Source organism: Mus caroli, unplaced genomic scaffold (genome assembly GCF_978045245.1).
Source record: "Mus caroli unplaced genomic scaffold, Mus_caroli_1 scaffold_1, whole genome shotgun sequence".
Taxonomy (NCBI): domain Eukaryota; kingdom Metazoa; phylum Chordata; class Mammalia; order Rodentia; family Muridae; genus Mus; species Mus caroli.
The window spans coordinates 82,675,290-82,699,209 of record NW_028227256.1 but is presented as its reverse complement, the minus strand read 5'-3'; the positions used below and the strand labels follow the sequence as shown (position 1 = coordinate 82,699,209).

The window sequence follows — 23,920 nt, the reverse complement described above, 5'->3', positions numbered from 1 at the left end:
GCTTAGCTTCTGTGGTGCTGAGTACTGAGCCAGGGTCTCTGTGTAAGGTAATCAAACCACGGGAGACACAGGCCCAGCCCCTAGGATGCAATTTAGAAGACAGTGAGAACTGGGTGTGGTAGCACACCAATCCCTGCACTCAGGAGGCAGAGGCAGGCAGATCTCAGTGAGTTGGAGGCTGGCCTGGTCTAGGGATGTAGATGAACCCTTTCTGCCTTCATAGAAGAAGAAAAAAGAGGAGGAAGAGGAGGAGGAAGAAAACGAGAACAGTGGGCCGAGGTCTTCCTCTCCCTACCTGTATCTAGCCCCAGTCTCCTGACAGCTGCTGGTGGATGTTTGGTTTTGTTTTTTTCCATCTTAAACTAAACCAAACGACCTTCATCCTCCCCCTTGCCTGCCTGCATCCACAGTGTGTGAAGAATATACTGAGCACTTTCCTGTGGCCTGCCTGCTCTTCAGTTCACTGGCGTGTGGCCTTTGCCCCATTTAATCTAGTACCCCAAGATGCCGTTGACTTCTGCTCTACCACATGCCCTGTTCTGTCCTCCCTTCTCTCCGTGCTGGACAGTCTGAGACCCAGGCCTCGCTCCATCCCACCCACACTTCCTCATTCTTCTTCCCCTTTGCAGTTCCTAATGTCAATAAGAAGGGTGTAGCTTTCCACACCTTTCTGCTGTGTGGGCACATAAGTGTACCTATAACTCACAGGCGTGTAGATTTATATGTTTGCTTTGTTTTAAGCACTGTTCACATTAACTTTATGATTTTTTTGAGACAAGGTATTGCTATGTAGCCTATGTTGGCTTTGAACTCCACATCCTCCTGTCTCAGCTTCCTTCCTGAGTTTTAGCATCCCACACCCAACTATGTTTGTCTTTATTACAGTGTTCCTTACGTGGTCTATACGTCAGAAGATGTCTCACTAGCTCTGTAATTTTTAGTTTTTAGTTACAAATGGGTGGATATTCAATATAACTGAGCCTCTTCCACATTAGATAAACAGTTGCAGTTTTAGACATTAGAAAGAAAAACTAGATTTTGCATCTGGGTACCTTGCTGTGTGTGAGGAAAGCAGAATGCTGCAAATGTGGCTCTCAGCTCAGTGTTAGGCAAGGCTGCATAATTCATCAGGTGTGGTCACTCTGCAGAGCCACATCAATAAGCAGCTGCCTAAAAACAGTGCCACTGACTTCAGCCTTTGTATTGGGTCTAAATGTCAAATTCTAAAAAAATCCCTGCATTGCTAAGTAAGAGGCACGATTGTGTGCTTCAGAGCACGCTCTGAAAGGAGCAGCAGCAGTGCCCCCAGCAGTCTTGGACATGGTCCTTGAATTGAAGTATCTGCCACCTTCTTCCTCCCTGGCAATGTTAACAGTTACAAAGTGATACCTGACCTTGGTGGTCCCTGCTAGACTCCCACAGTTCACTGAGAAGGTCACTCACTGAGGGTCATCCAGGATCTGCTGCCCCAGTCATCAATGTTACTCCTGATCCTGCCCTTTTATTGTCCAATACTTAGTTACTGTAACAAATGTAACAAATTGTAACAAATGTCTTTAAGTGCCACCCCCCACCCCAGGCTTGGCTTGGCTTTTCTTTTCTCTTCTTTTCTTTCTTCCTTTTTCTTTTTTTTTTTTCTTTTTTTGTCTGCTTGACACAATCTACAGTTATCTAGAAAGAGGAACTTCAACTGAGACAATGTTTCCATCACATTGGCCTATAGGCAAGTCTGCAGATCCTGGAGTGCATAAAAACAACTGAGCAAGCCACAGGAGCAAGGCAAGGAACAGCTCTCCATGGCTTCTGCTTTAGTCTCTGCCTCCAGGATCCCACTTAGAGTACCTACCCTGACACCCTTGACAGGAACTGTGATGTGGAAGCATCAGCTAAGTTACCTCTCTCCTCTGCAGGCCTGACTGCAGTGTCATGGCAGCACATGCCCTCTCTGACAAAGATACTGCTGAAAATTAAAACCTGGGAGCCACAGCAGGTCCAGAGATCTCAGCGCGTGTGTGTTCTGTAGCCGACTGCCACATTGTCGGAAGGAAATGCGAGTCCCTGTGATTGACCAGCGTGCTTGGACCAAACGAGTTCTTACTACAATATAAAACTAACAGACTAGTGGCAAAACAACTGAACAAGCAGCACATGGATGCATGACCATCCTAGCCCTTGGGAAGCTGACACAAGAGGAGACATGATCAAGCGTAGCCTTGCCTACAGAGCAAGACCCTGGTCTCCAAACAATATAAAACAAACCATCAAAACACCAGAGAAACACTGAAGTCCCCAAAGACGACACAGGAAGGGGGAAGAACAGAACTTGAGAGGAACCTTTTTTGGACAAGGTGACAAAAAGTTAAAATGAATAAAATGATTAATTCCAATCTGTGTTAAAGGGTCAAGGGTCAAGCACAAAGGTTGCATCTTTCTCCAGTGAAGGGCAATGGCTGAGCTCTACCCAAGGGGTGGCAGCCCTTGAAGGCAGGTGGCTGTGTTTAGTTGGAGAAGAATGAATTTTATGCTTTTAAATATTTGAAACAAAATTAAATGACATGAAAATTATATAGTCTTCTAACTTTTAGTGTCCACAAATGGTTGGGGAATACAGCCAGGATTCCTAACAGCCACTGTATGTTAAAGGGCAGAACTGAGTGGCTCCAACTGAGACCATGTGGCCCTCCCAGCCTAACACACCACCAACCTTCCCCTTTACAGAAAGTCTGTTGACCCAGCTAAGCCAAGATTTACCACAGCAGGTTTTCTTGTGACATGAGGCTGATCTCTGTCCCCAGTGGAGAGGACGATGGCTAGATCTGGGGCTGCTTTCCCCAATCAGGCAGAAGAGAAGCAAGGGTGCCTGCTAGTGCCACCTGCAGCCCAAGAAAGGAATGGCAGGCAGGGAACTGGGCTGTTGGGAAGTTAGTCACCTGGCAGATCCTAAGTAACTATGGCCTCATGGATTCATGCCTGTGGGGAACACACACTTGGCTTTTACAGGGCACTTTTTAAACTGACAGAACAGAACCGAAACGACAAATTCTTCTTCCCACATCCATATATGGGGCGGGTGCCATACCAAACAGAAGCCGCTTCTAGTATTCCCATCTGCACTAACTGTTCCCCAAGCACAGAATGAAGACAAGCCACATTGTCACCACAAGAATGATAGGATGACGGATGATGTGTCTGTCCTTTCTAGTTCTGAAGGTAAAGTCACACAGAAGCTTGCCACGTGAGGCCTGCCTGCAGACCTCAGGTTACTGTCCTCAAGGCCACCCCACTGAGACTCTGCATGTCAACTAACTTCTGAGGATGACAGATGAGGGGACAGTGTGTCATAGCCAGCAAACCTACACCAAAAGAATGAACACAGTGGGAGGCAGAGGCAGGCGGATTTCTGAGTTCGAGGCCAGCCTGGTCTACAGAGTGAGTTCCAGGACAGCCAGGGCTACACAGAGAAACCCTGTCTCGTAAAAAACAAAACAAAACAAAACAAAACAAACAAACAAACAAAAGAATGAACACAGGACTGTAAAGTGGTTGGTTCTGTCAGCTCCAAAGCACCCCAGGCCCCCTTCCTCCAGAGCATCTCATCATGAGCCTATGCACCATGTCTCCTGTCACCAGAGACAGCTGAGGGCTCACCACCTTTCAGAGCAAAGACTCACAGAGAAGCACTGCTTTCCATCTTCCTCTAGAATCTAGAGGAGGCACAACACTGCACCCGTGAACTGTGCATGTGTCCCGAGGTCTGGGTTCACGTGCCAGTCTGGGCTGGGCTTACATGCCGGCTGAGGTCAATACTGAAGGAATGGTGTTCTGAGACTTAAGGTGGGAAAGCCCAGCTCTGACCATAAAAAGTTCAAGCTGGAGCGCTGGAAGACGCCTGGCACCTGGAGAGAGGCCACGAAAGGTGAGCACAGGAGGCCTCATGTGCGGGTTACAGAGCCACCTCACACCCACTAACCCCAGAACTTCAAGAAAAGGCACAGAGGCAGGAGGACTCCACTTCTGCCCAAGTGTTCGGGACTCAGAAGGGACACAGGAGAGTATAGCAAAGCTTTCTGTGTTGTCTCAAGAGCCTTTAACTTACTTCATCATCTTCATCTTCATCATCATCGGATTCAATAACACCATCCAGTAAATCTTCTATGAAGAAAAATAAATTAATCAGAAACCCACAGAGCTTGTTACTTGGTCACCGAGCGTCAGCTGGGGCACTCATGCGAGCATCATCTGGAGAGTCACGCTGCTGAGCCCAGGCCGACACCCTGCTGCCCTGACCACTGCCCTTCCTTCCACACTCCTCACCACGCCCTGGCACACACAGTTACTCTCTTGGCCGAATCAGGCACAGTTTGCCACCATTCTTAGCCACCGCAGAAACACTCTTTTTATCAGAACACATTTATTCATATTTTTATAAACACAACATTGAAGGGAGCTGCAGGGCAGGAGATGAACTAGCGTTTACTCCTAGGGAGCCTGTTAGCTTCTACAACAAGTGCGATTTCACGTCATCCTCTTGACAGCTTCATTGACAGTCACTCCTCATCACAGGTGACAAGTGGAGGACAGAGGACCCAGGGACCTGTCTGTGGTTCTGCTTTCTAAACCCTGTTGTTCTAACTAAAAGATGTAGATTTGGAGCCAGGCGTGGTGGCGCACGCCTTTAATCACAGGCAGAGGCAGGCGAATTTCTGAGTTCGAGGCCAGCCTGGTCTTCAGAGTGAGTTCCAGGACAGCCAGGGCTACACAGAGAAACCCTGTCTTGAAAAACAAAAACAAAAACAAAAACAAACAAAAAAAAAAGATGTAGATTTGGGGAAGGGAGCGCCCATGAGGCTACTCTAGATGAGCTTTAATAGCGGGGTGGGGAACAGGAATGACAGATACAGTCAGACAGACTGACACATAAGGACCATGAGCAGGTCTTGTGAAGGAGAATCTCTAGGAGAGATATAGCTTTACACTAGAGATGCTATGATGGGGCTTTGAAGGGAGAGAAAGAGCACTCCCTTCAAAACTGGGACAGAGCTGCACTAGAAGAGAGAGCTACCATGATAGCATGACGGAACTTGAAAGGAAGAACAGAACATCCCCTGAATAAAGAGGGTTTCTAACTCAGAACTTTTTTGGGATTAAGGGTGTCAGAAAGTTCCACACCATGTGACTTATGACCTAGCCTTCATGTAAAGGGAACAGGGGCAGACACTAGCACAAGGTAGGGGAATAAATTTATCACATAGATGCAAGGGCTTGCCTTTCCACTAAGGCTCTGTGCTTTAGACTGTCAGTGGTACATGTGTGCTTATGTGTGTGCATATGTATGTATGTATGTACGCATGTATGTATGTATATGCATATGCTGTGAGTTCTTCATTGGGGGTTGGAGGGCACAACCAAGCTTTCCAAGCTCCCTTATCTGGTCTCTTAGAGTAAGCAAGCCTAAGGTGGCAGGTCTATGTAGAACACAGGCTGCGGCAGGGGTGTTCTTAAAGGCTGAGGCTCATTACTAGCTCAGTGAAGTCTGCACACATACACAAGTCCATAGTACTCAGAATCAGAGAATGAGCCATTCCCTCACTTGGCAAATGGGGATCATACTGCCTACATCCTTGGGGCTTGAGAGAGGAGGGAAGGGAATAACTCAGAGGATTTTACAGCACACCAGAACAAGGCACTTGGATCAGGTACATAGCCAACATTGCCCAAATATGAGATACTTTCTCCTCTACAAAGTCTTCTCTGAGCCATCGTCTCTCCCTCAGCATTTCATCTAGACTCCAGCAGCACTCTCCCTGTGGAAGACCCTATTCCCAGTGGACAGATAGCTACTGACTGGCTGGGAAGGCCCCTGGGATGCTAATTACCAAACTGAATGAGGAGCTACTTAGGAGATTACCAAAGCTCACTTCTGGCTCTGAAGACTGATGGCCAATCTTGACTGTCACTTTGATGAGATTTAGAATCACCATGGACACAAATCTCTGGACGGGTTAGTGGGGGATTTTCTAGATTGCAATAACTGGGTAGGAAGCCACACTTTAAATGTGGGCAGTCTTATTTCACAGGCCGAATTCCCGAAAGGACAAGAGACGGCAAGCTGAGCAATAGTGTTCCTCTCTCTGCTTCCCGACTGCAGGGGCAACGGGGCTGAGCTCCCTCGAGCTGGTGCTGCAGCGATAAGACTGATTCTTCAAACTGCAAACCAAACCCTCCCTCCCTCCTTACATGCTTCTGTCAGGTATCTCACTCACCACAGCAACAAAAGGTGACTAACGCAGGACACTGGCTGAGATAATTGGCCAGTAAGACAATAACTGAGTGTGGGTCTGGCATGGCTGCATAAGGGAAGGTGACACAGTTCCTGCCCCTGTAGCATCGCTGGGCCATTGATCCCCCACATGTGCTGATGGTTGTTGCTGTTGCCCTGAAGCTGATCTGTGGTCTCTTCTATTTCACTTTCAGTCTCTGTTCTGGGGAATACACTTTCCCCATTCCTCAGAGCTAATCATGCCATGATAAAGGAAACAGCTGTGGTTCTCAAAGTGAGGAATGGAGGTGGTCATGAGGCTGGGGAGGGTGAGGAACGAACGGGCCTTCTGCTTGGTCTTTAGGGCCATGGGAAAGGATCTCGACAACATAACCACAGAGGCCATAAAAGCCTACATGGTCCTCTATAGAAATTGCTCATTTTGAGAGTTGGCCTTGAATTTGGAACTATATGAGGAGATACAAGTACCCTGTGGTCCAATGGCTGCTGCATTAATTAGCCAGGGTGAACTTGGAGACATCAGGGATAGAGAATTAAAATGGTCTCAAGAAGAAAAGGCATGGTTAGGAAAAGAAGGAGTCTATAGAAAACAAGCAAATGATGGACGGGTTTATCTTACAGGAGGAAGGCTTGCACACAATCTAGAAACAAATAGTATCAGAAGGAGAGCACACAAGGCCATGGAATTGCTAGGGTAGGAAACAAGCATTAGAGAATTAAAAGATGATGTACAAGCATATAACAAGTTAGGACTTGCTCTCCTAGCTACTTGAAGGATGGGAGATGACAATACCTGCTTTGTGTAAGTTTTAAAACTTTTTTAAGTCTATCACCTTTTTGATTTTACATGAAAACAGTTACTACAGACTGCTGTCGGCTGTACTAGGAAACCACAAGAGCTGTGCCCGCTACCTGTGAAGACCACGCTGCAGAAGCCTAAAAGGAAATGTGCTTTTGCTTTGTGTTTAGTGTCTGTTGGGACTAATGATCCAGAATTCATAAAATGTATGTAAAATTAAGGATTTTAAAAAAAGTATTGAGCCGGGCGTGGTGGCGCACCCCTTTAATCCCAGCACTTGGGAGGCAGAGGCAGTCGGATTTCTGAGTTCGAGGCCAGCCTGGTCTACAAAGTGAGTTCCAGGACAGCCAGGGCTATACAGAGAAATCCTGTCTCTGTCTTGAAAAACCAAAAAACAAAACAAACAAACAAAAAGTATTAACAATGCTCAAAGCCTTGCTGCCGTAGCTTTAGTAAATAAAAGACTGGGTTCAGGCTCTCAGGTCAGAAGACTGATGAGAACCCTCGGGCAAGGAGAGAGCCCTTGAACTGACAGCTTGCATCCGCTACGTCTCCCAGCATAATGAAATCAGTGCTGCTCCGATTCTCCCTCATATCAGGACCCTCCTTATGCTGAGGCTGCACCTCAGCAACCGAGCATGGAAGAGCTTCCCTGAACACGGTGGCCCCATCAAATAGGCTGGGGACCCAGGCGGGGTAAAGGTGAGCAAAAGCCAGCCACGTGTACAAACTCCATCCTTTCCAAGCAAAGGTGTCTATGACTGCTCTAGCTTCCTCAGTGTGGACTCACACCAATGGCTCTAGGAAGTTTCTAGGCCTTTAGCCTTAGATTAGGGTCTTTCTTGTTCAGAGGATTCCAGTTCTCTGCCTCTGTAGCAGGTGGATGATTACTGGGAGACAACCTAGCTTCCAATTATGTAAGCCAAGCTAATAAATCCTCTTTTGTAAAGCATAATATAATACATAATATGTACATACATCATGCATACATACATACATCATGCATACATACATACATACATCATGCATATACATGCATGCTGACACAGCCTCATCCTAAGGGTGAGTCTACTGACTTCCCTGGTCCAGAGCCAGTGGGACAACAAAGTCTGTCCCTTCAGTGTTATTTGCACAGGTCCACATCCTGCTGACCTGCACCACTGTCTCAGAAAGCTGGCTGTCCACACAGTGCCTTGCACTTTGCAATTGGGGTGAGTTTTAATCATCCAACACCCTCTCTCTGCCCATGGACAGCACACTCCAGTCCGCCATGAGAAGATGCTTTCACACTGCACACTACCACTGTCGCCAATTACATACTCCTTATGTTCACATATGTTACCTAAGGCCCCTCAGTTGGGCACTCTTTACGTTGACTCCCCAGTCCAGTTTCCAATCCCCAAACCCTATAATCTTAACTTGTTAGCTCACGCATCCTAACTACCCAGAACCCTCCAGCCCCATGACCTAGAACCTTACAGGCCTCGGCTCCTCCTCCTCCTGGGACAACCATCTCCCCCACTGCTCCTGACCCAGCACATGCCTCACAAAGGCCCTCCCTTGGTAAGTAGCAGGGCCTGAAGCTAGGAACCTGCTCTGCCTTGTTCCTGCCTGGTGTCCTGGCTGGTGTCTCTGACCTATCTCTCATGATGAGCTGGTATGTGCTGGCTACCCTCATAGATGGCTGGAGTCGTGCTCTGAACCTGAGTAGGGACAAACCTCCCTAATGTGGTTGTTGGCTGCACACTCTGTATATTTCTGTACCAGGCTGAAATTTTCCTCTGGACTTCACTAGTGTTCCACCTAGGGAGAATTTCAAAGCTCCCCTGGTCCCCAGGATGGTGACTGTGTCAGTTTGGCAAAGCCCAGACTGGGAACCTTGAGTGGAAGATGGCCACAGTGGGCATTTCCCAGGTGCGCTGGGTGACTGGCTCACTTGTGAGGAGAGATGAAGACACTCTCATTTGTTGTGTGCTGAATGGAGCTGTGCACTTGAATGGCTGCCAGGGGAGACATGCAGAGAGATGGGTGATAAATTTGGTCTCCAGATGCTGGGAGTACCAGGGTCCCCTATGTCAAGAGTCCACAGAAAGAGATAGGGGCTTCCCTACCCCTCACACAGGGCTTCTCTGGTTCTCTTGCCAGATGTGTTTCATGGCCATGGAGGAGACTATGAAGAAAGGGACCAAGCTGCCTCCTCCCTTCTGCCAGGTGGCACATACACGGTTTTCTGGAATGGTGACGTGGTGACATTTTCTACATGGGGCTAGAAGGACTGGCACCTGTTTCCCTAACTGGCCTTAGGACCTGGGAAAGTTGCCCTTATCAGTGGGGCAGGATTTAAGAGGGGACAGGAGGGGCTCGTAAAGAGATCTTACAAGGGTAGAGAAGCCTTCAGTAATTGCCTCAACTCCTCTTTGTTGACCACACACCTCACCTGTGATAAGAGATCTCTATTGTGATAAGAGATGTTAACCTTGGACAATCTGGCCTTGACTGGCTACACACGTGGGGGAGGATGCGCACGCACATGTATGTGTGTGTGCACGTGGAGGCCAGGGTCAACCTTGCATGTCATTCAATAGGAGCTGTCTGTCTTGCTGAGACCGTGTCTGTGTCTCGGACCTAAGCAAGGCTGACTGGCCAGTGAGCCTCAGGGATCTGCCTGTTCCCAACCCTTACGAGTGTGTGTCACCATGCCTGGCTTGTCTTACACGGGTGCTGGTGATTGAACTCAGGTCTTTAATTTTGTATGGCAAGTACTTCAGTGATAGAGCTATCTCCCTCTATCTCCCCACTGTGGGGGATGTGTGTGTGTGTTTGTGTGTGTGTCACTAGATATAGACCTGGGGCCTTGTCCAGGTCGAACAGTCCTACTGAACTTTCATTTGCTGAACTTGGCTCCCCTGCTTTATTTAAAGGTTTCTTTTCTTTTTTGAAATGGAGTCTTGCTATGTAGTCTAGGCTAGCCTTAAACTCTTTGTACGGCCTAGGCTGACCCTGAACTCATGTTGGCTCAGCTTCTCTAGTGCTGGGATCACAAGTGTGCGCTCCCATATCTGACTCAAAAGCCTCCTGAGTGACTCCCAAGGTTTCACAGCCGTCCATGAGAAAGCCAGGACATCTTTTTGTCATATGTGACCAAGTCAAAAGATGAGACAAAGATAAAACTGACCAGAATTCAGCTGCTTGATGATAAACTCTATCTGGCGGATCATTTCAGCATTGCCTTCTTTGATGAAGCATCGCAGGATCTCCTCCATTCCCTAGGCACAGCGAGGAGAGAAGAAACGTGTTAGGGTGGAGATATGAAGGAATACTTCCTGTGAGGTAGTGTCATCTAATACCTAATGTATTTTTTTTTATTTTCAGAAACGTTTTTTTAAAAATAAAAATTATCTACTTGGTATTAAACATTCATTTTAAAATTCACAGTGAAATGGTTTTCTTCTTGGTTGACTACCTCGACTTAATAACATTATGATACACTTAGAAAGAACCCGAAGAGCTCCTTAGCTAGCGCAAGATGCCTGTATCCCGGCACTCAGGGGCATTTACACCACTGCCTTTAGTTTGGGAAACACATACTTTGGGGAGATGGTTTCCTTCCCACGTTTCCCCTAAGTTTATACACACTGCCTTCTGAATTTTAGGGTCATTTATGATCTTTGAAAAGCTGAACCACATGTTTCGAACAAATAGAAGCTTTCTTCAAACAGCTGAAATGCCCATCCTATCAAAAAGCATGACGGAGGGACAGGGAGGTAGCCTGGCATGGAAAAGCACCAGCCCGATACCCTGCATGCAGCCCCCGGAGGCCGTGTGAAGTGCAGCAGAGTACAGCTGTGGTACCAGCACTCCTACATGAGACAACAGGCAGTAAGACTGTAAGGCTGCAGTAGGAAGCACAGCAGCAGAAACAAGAGACGCTGCCTCAAAACAAGGCAGGAGAACAACGCCTAAAACCTAGCCTGGGTCTTTTCTGTATGTGCATGCTGCCCCACCTCCCAAATAAACAACTACTACATTTCTGGGTGGGTTTTTGTTTGGGGGGGGCAGGGTCTTACCATGTAGCCCTAGGTAGCTGAAATTCACTATGTATACCAGACTGGCCTTAAATGTAAAAGAAATGCACCTGCCTCTGTCTCCCAATGTTGAGATTAAAGGCACAGGCCACCTTATCTGGCCTAATTAAAAATTTGAAGACAGAGCAATAGGGCTCGAGACATAGTTAGGCTGTTCAGAGCCCTTACTGCTCTCACAGAGGACCCAGGTTTAATTGCCAGCATGGCAGCTCCCAGTTGTCTATCACTCTAGAGCCAGGGTATCTGGTGCTTTCTCCTGCTTTCTTGGGCATGAGGCATACAAGTGGCACACACACATACATGCAGGTGAAGCATCCACACATATAAAACTAAAAGAAAAGCCATTCAAAGTGATAGTTATTACACTGTGCTACTGTGACACAATGATGCCAAAACCTTCCACTCTTAAGAGAACTAAAGCAAACCTGGAGGTAAGACACTAAGGTAGGCACAGGGTAATCTCTCTCTCCTCCTTCCCCACAGCACTGCAATGTGTGCATGCACTGTGCTGGATCAAACAAGGTTATCTTGGCACCAAGAGGGGAAGCACGTCTAAAAATGAACCCAAAACAGAACAACTGGCATTCAGAGAGGCTGGCTCATCAGCAGGCAAAACACTCATTAAAATGCCGAACTCCTGTCCTTGATATGGTCCTGATTTATTTTAATTTTTAAAGTAATTAATTAATTTTGGAGAGACGGTCTTACTATGCAGTCCTGGTCCTTATTTTATTTTAAAATTTTATTTATTTATTTATTGATTGATTGATTGATCGATTTGTTTATTTTGGAGACAAGGTCTCACTATGCAGTCCTAGCTGGCCTGGAACTCACTATATAGATCTATCTGCCTCTGTTTCCTAAGAGCTGGGATTAGAGATGTGAGCCATCATGCCTAGCTATGGTCTCTTGTAAAATAACCTGGTCTAGAGGCAATAGCTGTAACGGAATCAAAGATAGTCCATATAGCTTGACCAGATGGAGTTTGGATTGTGATCCTAGCTCCCTGAGTCAGGTCCCATGCTACCTCACTCAAATTGCTCAACGCCTCCCAAAGACAAGATGTATCACTGGTACTACTTATGCAGATGTCTGTGTCTGTCAAAATGTAAGGCCTGTATGCAACTGTATGTAAGAGCTGTGCACTTCACTTTTGCAAATTATACCTAATAAATGGCATCTAGTCCGGCAGATAGCACAATGAGTGAGTGAGTGGTAAAATGGCACTGCTGAGTCTGGGAGGAACGGGTGAATCAGGTAAGAGCTCAGCTGAAGCCCTGGAGTAAAGGAGGTGGCGCTGGGGGTACAGTGAGGAGATCTGAGCGCTGAGCCAGAACCCTGGAGGACAGCATTCCATGGGAGGCTGGGACGGAAGCGTAGAGAGTGTAGACCATTGAGGACTAGTCTGGAAGAGAGGAAAGGCTGACGGGTGTCCTGGAGACAAGGACAGAGTGCTTCAAAGAGGACTGAGAGATCATGGCAGCTCCTGTGGGGCCAGTCAGACACTGGGCTCCAACTACAGTCACCAACCACAGTCTGCCTTAGTCCTTGGTTGCCAGAAGGGCTACCTGTTCTCTCTTTGTCCCATGCAGTGGTCTATTCCCAGCTTCCATCCCACCAGGGTGAGTTAGGGGCTCTCTATCATTAGGAGACTGTCATGTGCTCAATCCCAACACATGTAACCACAATGGCTACCGAGAGCTTAGGAACAGCCAGAGACAAAGAATTCGTTCTAACTCTTTTCTTGCAGAGGCAATTCTGTGATCTGCCCATATCTTTATAGATCACTTGAATTCAATTGATGCTTGTTCTTACATCCCTGGCTTAGTTAGCACGTGGAAAGCAAATATCTCAGCCCCTGTGTAGTCAGGGGACTGCTCAGACACAGCAAACACAGCAAACACTCCAGTGAAAAATCTCACATATATTTTTTAAAACCACATATAGTAGGTAATGTTTAATCTAAATTATAGAAATGAAAAGGCATAAAAAATAACAGTATTCTCTGGGTGTGGTGGCACATGCCACCGTGTAACCCTAGCACTCAGGAAGCCAAGGCAGGAGGGCCAAGGGCTCCAGCCTGCCCTGGGCTAGAGTGAGACCCTGCCTCCAAAAATAACCAACACAACCTGGTGTTTCATCCCAAACCAATGGCCTGGCACCTCAGATAACCCTGGACAAACATGGGGCTGGGAAGGGTGACAGGGACTCACTCCTCGCCACTCAGAAGCTTTAGAGGTACAGTGTGCTAAGCAGAGAAGTCAGGCACTGAGCCAGCTACAGTTAGAGTACACAGTGCAAAGGCCAAGTCTACCTTAGTGGGAGTGCTCAAGACCAGAAATGTTTGGAATTTTTAGATTTTGGAATATCTGCATACATATAACAAGAAAGATATCTGAGGGATGGGATCCAGGTCTAAAGAGAATTAATTTATGTTTTGGTTTCACATACTTTCAATATGTAGCCTCGTGATGATTTACATACTGTATCTATACTACATAATATGCAATACAGATACACACACACTTAGTCAGGTGTTATTCCTGAGACAGTCTCACTGTGGAGCCCACACTGGCCTCAGGCTTACGATCCTCCTGCTTCTGTCTGCTGAATGCTGGGACCATGTATGATCCTACCTGACTGTACAACATTTTTAACAGTTTTGTGGGTAAACTATTTCATGGTGTGAATTTTCCATCTATGGCTTCATGTCTGTTTCTGATTTGCTTCCAGATCTTTCCACACCTGTGCTGCAGTATCTAACTCCAGAAATTAAAACCTCCCCCACTCCCTCTCTCTCTCCTGTTCCCCAAACTACGGGGGATGAAATTTCTAAAAGTTTCTAATTTTGAAGCATGTTAGATTCTGCACTTTTTAATTGATTGGAATTTGTTATTAATTATACTCATCATTGATTCTCTTCTCATGTATACATTTAAGATGATACACAGGTTTTACAGATTTATTTTAATTTTTATGTGTGTGCCAGCCACATGAGTGCAGATGCGCCCAGAGGCCAGAAGAGGGAGTTGGAGTTATGTGTGTGTATGAGCTGTCCAATGTGTGTGATGGGAACTGAACCTGGACCCTTAAGAAGAGGATCAAGTATTCTGAACTGCTGAGCCATTTCTCTGGCCCCTGTAGTCTGGACTTTCTGTGTTAGGGATGCTCAGCTTGCCCCAGTTGAGATGACAGTATCAGAGTGAAAAGAGACAATTTAATATGGCCAGATTTCTCACTGGACTCAGACTGTATTAGTGCTGGGACGTGGCTTAGTGGCAGAGTGCTTTCTTAAGTCAATAAAGCCACATTAATTTCATCCCTGGTAGTTTGGGAAACAGGAGAGAGAGAGAGGGAGGGAGAGGGGGAGAGGTTTTAATTTCTGGTGTTAGATACTGCAGTACAGGTGTGGAAAGATCTGGAAGCAAACAGAGGATGGGTGTGCCCCTGGTTGTGTGACTCTAGGCAGAAACGTCTACTCCCAAGTCATTGGTAGGGAAATGGACACAACTATAGTCAGTCCTTCAGGGGCCTCTGAGCAGGTTAAATAGGAGGAAGTACCTGTCCCAGTACCAGAAAGAGCAGTAGGTGCACCTACTGTGTGCATGTACATGTACACAGAATGTCTGTGGAAGCCAGGAGGTAACTCCCTCCCAGGAATTAGCTCTTGTCTACCATTCTGGTTCTGGGATAGAACTCAGGTTGTCAGGCTTGGTGGCAGGTGCCTTCACCCACTGAGGGAGGCATCCTGACACCCCCAAGTACTAGTTAGTTTTAATGTGGAAAGCAATTTAGTTCCATTGTTGGCTGTGTTTATATAGACTGTTCTTAAATGAGTCATGTCTTGTTTAACTATTGATGTGATTTTAGATAAACAACTAAAGATTTAGTAATTCTCTTTTTAAAAAAATAAACAAACAAAACCAATGGGCAGAATGTTCTTGTGGTCTCCTGTGTTCTGAGTGTGGAACACATTTAATCCCTTCACCACAATTCAGTATGTACACAGCTACTCTGGTTTCACACGGCATCAGAAAAAAGGCCAAAGCGTAGTGGTTTTGCCCGCCAGCTTTAGAAACAACTATCTTCTCAGCATCGGCCGCTCATTGCCCGGCCGCTGTTGCCAAGCTTCTAATATAAGCACAGATGGAAACAAAGCAAGGAAAACCCTTCTCCCCAGTCACTGTGGTGCACGGCAGTTTTAGAAGCTGCCAAGAAACACCTCCAACATTACAAAAATCAGCCTGCTAGAGCTTCCCCAACACTGGGTTTTTACCATTTACAGTTTTCACCGTTTCCTTGGGAGATTCCGAGGAAAGCAACAGATCCTCTCTCGAGAAAAACCACAAGTGGATCTTTATGTCCAGTTTTGAGGAATCTGCCCTGGAGGAAGTGGACGTAGCCCTCTCCCCAGAGTACTGACTGACTCATGGTCCTGGGAGGACCCTGTGAACTGCTCAGGGCTTTTTTTTTTTTTTTCCTTCTTCTTCTTCTTCTTCTTCTTCTTCTTCTTCTTCTTCTTCTTCTTCTTCTTCTTCTTCTTCTTCTTCTTCTTCTTCTTCTTCCTCCTCCTCCTCCTCTTCCTCCTCCTCCTCCTTCTTCTCCTCCTCCTCCTTCTTCTTCTTCTTTTCTGTGAGACAAGGTCTCACAAGGTCTCATACGAGCCAGGCTGTTCTCAAACTCACTATGTAGTTCAGAATGGTCTCAAATTTATGGTGATCCCCCTGCCTCAGCCTCTCAAGTACTGAGACTGCATTCGTGCCCTGTCATGCCCAGCTTACGACATCTTCTTACCATGGCTCTGGCCTCCTCTCGGATGGACGGGATGGAGAGGATGCTGTACAGGGCTCCATTCACATACGGCTGGATCTTAAAGGGGAGCAAAAAGAGACGTCATTTGCGAGTTTTCCAATAGTATACAACTCAATTCTCAGAAGTTAGACTTAAGAACAGTCGAGGTAAGGGGAGAATTGGTATCCCATCCTTCAGAACCCAGAATGTACATTCACATGTTTAGAAACAACTGTCCTCTCAACATTGGCCACCTCCATGTGTGACGCCGCAACTGAAGCCAAACCTAACCCCACCCTGTCTCTCCGCCTCCTTCCTGCTGTGTGTCACTGATTGACTGACATGATTTCTAGCATCCTGGTCACTCAGAGCAGAAACTCGGCAGTCGCCAGGGAGTCTGCTCTTTACTCCCGAGTTTGCTTGCTGAGCATTATTGCTAAGAGCCCTTGATTTCCCACACTGGCTGCTACTGTCCTTGGACGAGAGTGACATAGCTGAGGATACACTGTCTCTAACACCAGACCCACTTCTAAAGCTTGTCCTGTGATCCAATCACTGTGGCACTGAGCCGTCTTGCCTGTTTGATTTGACAAGAGCCTCTTTTCCATATTCCAAAAAATATTAGCTGCAGACAAATATGTGCATCTGCTCCTGATGGCTCTGGGTCTCATCTTTCAAGACCAGGGCTACCTCACACAGGGTACAGCTAACACTCTTCCAGCTTCTAACATACACACACGTATTTGTATTCTTTCTTTCTTCCTTCTGAGACGTGTTTGCTTCAGCTTGAAATGATGAGAGCGATGATGACCCTGAACTTCTGACTCTCCTGCCTCCACCTCCAAGTCCTAACCTACAGGACACTATACCTGGTTTATGTTGCATTGGAGAGTAAAGGCAGAGCTTTATGAACACTAGACAAGGACGCTATTGCTCTTAAGCAAATGCACTGGCAGCAGCTGATGACAAGAATTGACTCCTTTGATCTAAGCCATTTGCATTTCTTTAAGTCAGGGAAAGAATGTGATTCCTGTAGCACTCACCTGCCTGACTTGAATACAATGAAGAAGAGTCTCAGAGAGCAATCAAGCCAGGACTGAAGTAGTGAAAAACTCTCTGGCTGTTGTAGTGGGAAATATGTAGTGGGCCCAGCATGAACTGTCATGACCATCTAATATCTACCTGCTGAAGATGCCAGTGTCAGCCAGGTGATGCAGCTGTGGGGATGCAGCTGCATGTGAAATGAACTAGACCAGAGCTGCCTGCTTGGAGTGGGGAGAGATGCATGGCTTTCTAATGCTCCTCTTGACCCAAGGGTCCTGCCAAGCATGTCTGCTGAAAGAGGCCCGTGGCACATCTGTCAAGACATGTCTAACTGTGGTTGAGGCCCCAGCACTCTGAAGGCTGAGGCAAGGAGAATCAAAAGATTGAGGCCAGCCTTCGATACCCAGAGGGTTCTGGCCAGGCTGGGCTAACTGTAAGATGCTATGTTTTCTGCAAAGACATTTGTCAAAAGGAAGTGAGAGATGAATCACCTGCACCTATTCAGTGAATACCTATTGTGAATTTGTTGTCCTATATATTTTAAAATAGCTAGACAATGTGGTGGTAATCGGGTTATTCTGGAGGGCAACCTGAGCCCTGCATTTGCTATGAGCTGGCAGCCCTGAGGGCCACATATCCCATGGAAGCTCAGTATAGGGTTTCATAGGACAACTGTGGAGCTGTCACTGAGGATAACTGTTGTAGTGGAGCTGAAAGCAATCAAAGTCCTGCTCTGGAGAAATAAGATATGTACCAGGGCATGGTGTAAGCCAGGGAGTGCTGCAGTAGAGAAGCTGAGAACAGGAGACCCATGAAGCAACAAAAATGGCCCCGAGATGCCAGGGGACAGCTGTCAACAAATGAGCTCTAGGTTGTAATATCTTTTATGCAAATTAAGCTTACCCAAACATACCATCAGAGCTACTTTGAAGACACAAGTAACCACAGACAGACATTGAACAGCAGAGGACACAAGTGTAAGAATCCAGCCAGGATATATGATACTAGAAAGTAAGGCAGGACAAGGACCTGGCTAGTTCAATGGGAGCAGAGCTCCAGAAAATGAGGCATGAAATGTTAGAAACTATACAAGATGTAAGTCATTTACAAAAATGGCCAGAGGAGGGCTTGGGAGATGGCTCAGAGTAGATAAGATGCTCGCTATGGAAGCAGAATGCCCTGAGTTCAGAGCATGGTATTCATGTAAATCCCAGCACTTGGGAGGCAGAGACTGGGGATCATCAGGGCTGCCAGACTAGTAGAACAGGAGAACTCTCATGGTTCTTGCCTTAGGAAATGAAGTGGAAAGCAATCAAGGAAGATACCCAACATCAAAATCAGGCCTTCGTGAACACCCACACACACCTGCACTCACACACATGTAAATTTATCCACACACGCACACACATAATGCATGCACGCATGCAAAAGACTCTCAAATCTAGGAAGAAATATATGTCTAGTGCAGCAATTGCCCAAAGCCAGCCTCTTGCATAAGAGGTCAGCCTCTTGCATAAGAAGTCACGAGCACCCAGGTCACCATTACAGTCCCCCATTCCATCACAGGGCCAGCAGCCTGAGTACCTCATGGTTTTCGTGTCCAAGGAGATCTGAAAGAACTTTCAGCATGAGCCCTGCCACCTTAGCACACATGTTCTTTCCTGTGGGAAGCAAAGCAACATAAAATGCATGTCAGACAGGTTAGCACCAACCATATGTGACCTTGAGCTGGTCACTTATGTCACTCTGAGGCCTCGGTTCTCTCCTTTTTAAAGTGGATTATTATGCTGGTGGGTTCGGTGGTGATGCGTTCTTATAATCCAGGGAGGCAGAGGCAGGAGGATTTCTGTGAACTGGGAGCCAGCCTGGTCTACATAGGGAGCTCCAGGACAGTCAGGGTTACATAGAAAGACCCAGTCTCAAACAAACTAACTAAAATAGATGATTAGCAAAGAATTAAGTAAACCCACATAAACCCCAAGAACTCAGAAGCTGGTAGTGGCCTTGGCGACAGTCAGGGTATGACGGGCTGTGTGGCCATTCTGTATCACCAAACTGCAAGCAAGCTGATGACAGGAAAAGGTGGTGGGGATCCGACGAGCACGCTGAGAGCTGGGGCTTCCACACAGGCTGTTCCTAGAGCAGAAGACTGAGCAATGGTCGCTCACTCGGTGAACAGCACGTGCTTGCTTGGAGCACGAAGCCCTGCAGGTGGGGAACACCTGGCGAGCAGCTGAGCCAGCTGGCTTCTTGCCCTCCTTTCCCACAGACCCCAGGGGATGCAGAGAGCCCAGCTGGACCAAGCACACCTTCTAAGGTGTCTCATATGGCAGGTGACATAGTGTCTGAGAGGGCTGACGTGTGTAAACAGAAGCTAAACTCCCATCTCCATTGAGTAGATAAGTATTTTAGGTTGTTTGTGGGGGCGAGGGGTTGTGTTTGCTTTTGTTTTTGAGACAAGATCTCACACAGCCCAAGCAGCCTCCAAGTTGTAGTACAGCCAAGGATGATTTTAAATTTCCCATCTACCTGTCTCTGCCTTCTGAGTGCTGGGGTTAGAGGCAGCACCGTCATGCCTAGTGTGGTGCTGGGGATTGTGCATGCTAGGCAAGCATTCTACCAACTGAGCTATGTTCCCAATGGGTGAGAAGCAGTTTGTGGTGCCCATGTGAACCTCCATCTCCAGGAGATGGAGAATAATGAGTAGGCAACCTGCCACCAACTTAATCCCAGAGGCTGCTGGGAGCACACCTCTGTCTTCAGTGGCAGGGATCATAATTCTTAACTTCTTATGTTTGAGAAGTGCAATCAAGATGAGACAAGATGTGAATGGATTTCCTTTTCTCACCAGAAGGGCACTGCATACATACAAAACTGCATATATATTCTTTCCATGGTTAACATGGTATGTTGGCTTTAAGGGACTGCTAGCTTCATATCTAGCTAAAAATGCTTTATGCACCCCTGTCCTGATTTCCAGGAGGGAGACAGAAAGCAAGCTCTACTGGGCTCACTGGGAATGTAGGTATGTGGGCAGATCTCTGGCCATCTGTTCTCCGTACAAGGACATGTGTATGTGGGCGTGTATGGATTATTGGGGGGCTGTGGCACCTGCACTGCGGAGGCAGAGGTTCATGAGCAAAGCCACAGAGTACTCCAATGTGTAGTCAGACAGGCAGTCAGGGTCCTTCAGTAGGTCGATCAGCCAGAAGATGAGGCCATCTCGAATCATCGCTGTCTGCAGTGGCCGCCTAAGAGGAAACAACCTTATTAGATGAATTAACAGGCAAGGGACTTTCTATGGAAGAGTGGTCCATGGTGCAAATGGGATCAAACGGAGCTATGAAAAACAAACTCTGGGGAAGAGCCTATTGTGAAGCCCATTCAACTGGGACAATACAAATTCTCTGCCCTTTAAGGACACAATAGTTTCATGAGAGACTGAGCAGTAAGAAGGCCTCTCGCTTTGAAAACTTCCTTTTCAATATCTAAAGTTAGCAGACTGTTACTTCAAATATGTAGATATTATCAATAGCTTTGGTTTACATGATCCAGGTAACTGGTCCCAGAAATATTACTTTGAAACAAAATCAGTTTGAGGGTGGGAGGCTCACGTGATTCTAAATCTTACATGATTCCCTGAACTGGACACGCACAAGACAGGTAGAGCTACAGGAAGGATATGGGTTGCCGTCTTGGGCTGGGAATGGAATAGAGAGTGGCAACAGTTAGTGGGAGACTTTTGTTCTGTAGTGATAGAAACGCTCTAAAATTAGGACTGGTGAAACGGCCTGTGGGTAGGGGCACCTGCAGCCAAGCTAGATGACCTGAGTTTGACCCCTGGGACCCACATGATGGAAGGAGAGAATGGATCCCTACAAATCATCCTCTGACCACCACAATACACACATGTAAGTAAATAAATGGGAAATATGCTCTACAGTTAGGCTGTGATGGCTGCAAATGTGTGAAAACTTGGCTTTCCATTGGTGACGGTGACTCTGGGGGCTGCAGAGGCGGCTCAGCTGTTAAAAGCACTTGTTGGTTTTGCAGAAGATCTCGGTTCAGTTCTCAGGACCTACATCACAGCTCAGAACCGTATGTAACTCCTGTTTTAGGGGGTCAGGTGCCCTCTTCTGACCTCTAACATGTGTAACACCAGGCACACACATGTTGCACAAATATAGGCACAGGCAAAACAGTCATATTCATAAAATAAAAGTTTTATTTTGGAAATAATGTTCCACTCTGTAGCCTTGGCTGGCTGGGACTCACGATGTAGACCATGCTGGCCTCAAACTCATAGAGCTTCCCCTGCCTCTGCCTCTCATTAGAACACCTAAGCTGCTCTAAGACACACACTAGATCTGATACAAAAAGAACATGAAGAGTTGAGAGGGCCCAATGGTTAAGAGCTCAATGCTGCTCTTCCAGAGGACCCAGGTTAAGTTCCCAGCAACCACATGGTAGCTTACAGTCATTTGGAACTCCAGTTACTGGTGCCTCCAAGGGTACCAGGCACGCATATACATACATTCGGGCAAAACACTCATACACATAATAACATATATTTGAAAAGAAAATACTTAAAAAAAAAAAAAAAGCATGGGACTCTTAAGTTCCAAGTCATGCCTGGTCCAGACCAAGACTACCACAGAACTATTGGTCCCATGAAGCAACTTCACTCTGCGGGTTTACCCCTAAGCCAAGCACCTGGCTGGCACTAATGCCCCAATACTAGCTAGAAGAAGGTACTGGTACATTCACTGTAATGCCTTCCTCAATCCCCACCAGCCTTAAACAGCAGAGCTTAGATTAGAAAGAAATTTCCAGCTGTAGCCTAGAAAGTCATCTAACTTCTCCTAAGTATTAGCAGAAAGATACCACTTGCATCCTACAGTGTCATGAAAATTAAGTAATAAGTGAATGGTGGTTCAACAACAACAACAACACACACACAGAGGCACACACACACACACACACACACACACACACACACACCAGCCTGAGCTCAAAGGCAGAGACTGACCAATGTTGTGGTCCTCACCTGAGGCTGAACTTCTGCAAGGCCCCGAGGACATTCTCACGAGTGATGACATCCTTGTCTTCCTCCTTGAGCCTTCCCTCCAGCATCCGCAGTACCTTTGTGTTCTGGGCCAGGTACAGGCGACCTAGTAATGTGCCAGAGATGAAAACAGGAAAGATGTAAAGAACTAAGTTGATGTGTGCCAAGTCTGCTTTCTAGTAAAGCTCTACACAGGGTACACAAGAAAGCTCTAAGGAAACTATTAAAGTGTATTTTTCTGAGTCAGGTGTAGTGGTGCATGCCTGTAATCTCAGTACTGGGGGAACCAAGGCAGGACTGCAAGTTTGTGGCCAGGCCAGTATATACATACGGAATCCTGTCTCAGAACAGTTTACTCAATCAATGATAGACTGATAGAATAACCTATAGAAAGCCTTTCTTCCTGTAAGCTGGACATAAACCATTGTCACAGTGTGTGACATCTAACCCTGAAGGCCCTCCAAGGAGGAAGAGGAATGGAGCTGTGCTGTGAGGCCCTGGCCTTCACAGAGAGCTAGCCAACAACTGATTCTGCCACACTCCACTGTCCCTTTTAGACATGCACAGGACCTGATGGAGGTGGAGGCCCTACCTGGGACACCTTAATAAGTATAAAGCCACTACTAACCTTCTGCAGGTTTCTGCATTGACTGATATTAATTTTAAACAGGATGATTAGATGAATGGATCTCAGTGCATAAGCTTGCATACGATGGCTTATAATAAATTTTGCCAAATGAATGGAATAATGAATCAAATAAACTTGTTGAGTATCATGTATTTATAACCTGAAAACTCTTTTTATTCGTATTAAAAATTCAGATGGGTGTGATGGCATACACTCCCCAGTGCTCAGAAGGCAGAGGCAGGTGGATCTCTGTGAGCTCAAGGCTTACCTGGTCTACAGAGTGAGTTCCAGAACAGCCAGGGCTACCCAGAGAGACCCTGTCTAGAAAAACAAACAAATATGCAAAAACAAAACAACAAACTCAAATAAGTAAGAATTTAAGGAAACTGTCCTGGGAATGTTTGAGTGAATATATTTGTGAATGGAGGAGTGTGAGTGGCAAGGGATAATATACATGGAGAACGTAGGACAATTCAGCTGTCAGGTCATTCCTTCCACCATATTTTGAAGCAGGGTGTCTCTCTTGTTCTGGCACAGTGCTGTCTTACAAACAATTCTGTCTCCTCCTCCCATCTCACCCTAGGAATGCTGGGATACACATCTGACATGTTAGTGGGTTCTAGGGATCCAATCCAGGTCACCAGGCATGAGCCAGAGCTTTCACTAGCTGAGCTGTTTCACCTGCTAATGGCCCTTTGTTGAGGTTTGGTCTTTCGATATGTACTGTAATACTAAGTGCAGGCCCCCAAGACCAGAGATGAGAGTCTGCAATTAGATGCAAGTGATGCTATGTGACCTTGCCCCCAAGTTATTTCTGGTTGGTAAATAAAGATGCCTACTGCCTATAGCTGGGCAGAATTGAGATAGATGGTGCTTGGTGTTCCCACCAGGTACAATGTTTAATTATTTCTGAAAATTTCAAATCCTTTGAAGACCGAAGGAAATGGTCCAGTGCTTGCTAGAATAAGCTTTACTTGTTTCACCAAACATATATTGGCAAGTAGGAGTTATAAAAAATAGTATTACAGCTGAGCATGGTGGCGCACGTCTTTAATCCCAGCACTCAGGAGGCAGAGGCAGGCGGATTTCTGAGTTCCAGGCCAGCCTGGTCTACAAAGTGAGTTCCAGGACAGCCAGGGCTACACAGAGAAACCCTGTCTCGAAAAACAAACAAAACAAAAGAAAACAAAACAAAACAAAATAGTATTACCTATCATACAATTAAAAA

General features: G+C 46.5%; 1 protein-coding gene across 3 annotated transcripts in view; it reads right to left on the bottom strand.

Annotated features, from left to right (window-relative positions):
* Positions 1 to 23,920, bottom strand: part of Armc9 (armadillo repeat containing 9) — a 127,553-nt gene that overhangs the window by 62,510 nt on the left and 41,123 nt on the right. For all 3 annotated transcript variants that reach the window (XM_021162963.3, XM_021162970.3, XM_021162986.3), the window contains exons 14-19: positions 22,047 to 22,170; positions 20,111 to 20,250; positions 18,584 to 18,660; positions 15,959 to 16,033; positions 10,255 to 10,345; positions 4,097 to 4,152 (exon numbers count right to left, since the gene is read on the bottom strand). In XM_021162963.3, coding sequence (XP_021018622.1) covers positions 4,097 to 4,152; positions 10,255 to 10,345; positions 15,959 to 16,033; positions 18,584 to 18,660; positions 20,111 to 20,250; positions 22,047 to 22,170 — 563 coding nt within the window. The remainder of the gene's footprint in view (positions 1 to 4,096; positions 4,153 to 10,254; positions 10,346 to 15,958; positions 16,034 to 18,583; positions 18,661 to 20,110; positions 20,251 to 22,046; positions 22,171 to 23,920) is intronic.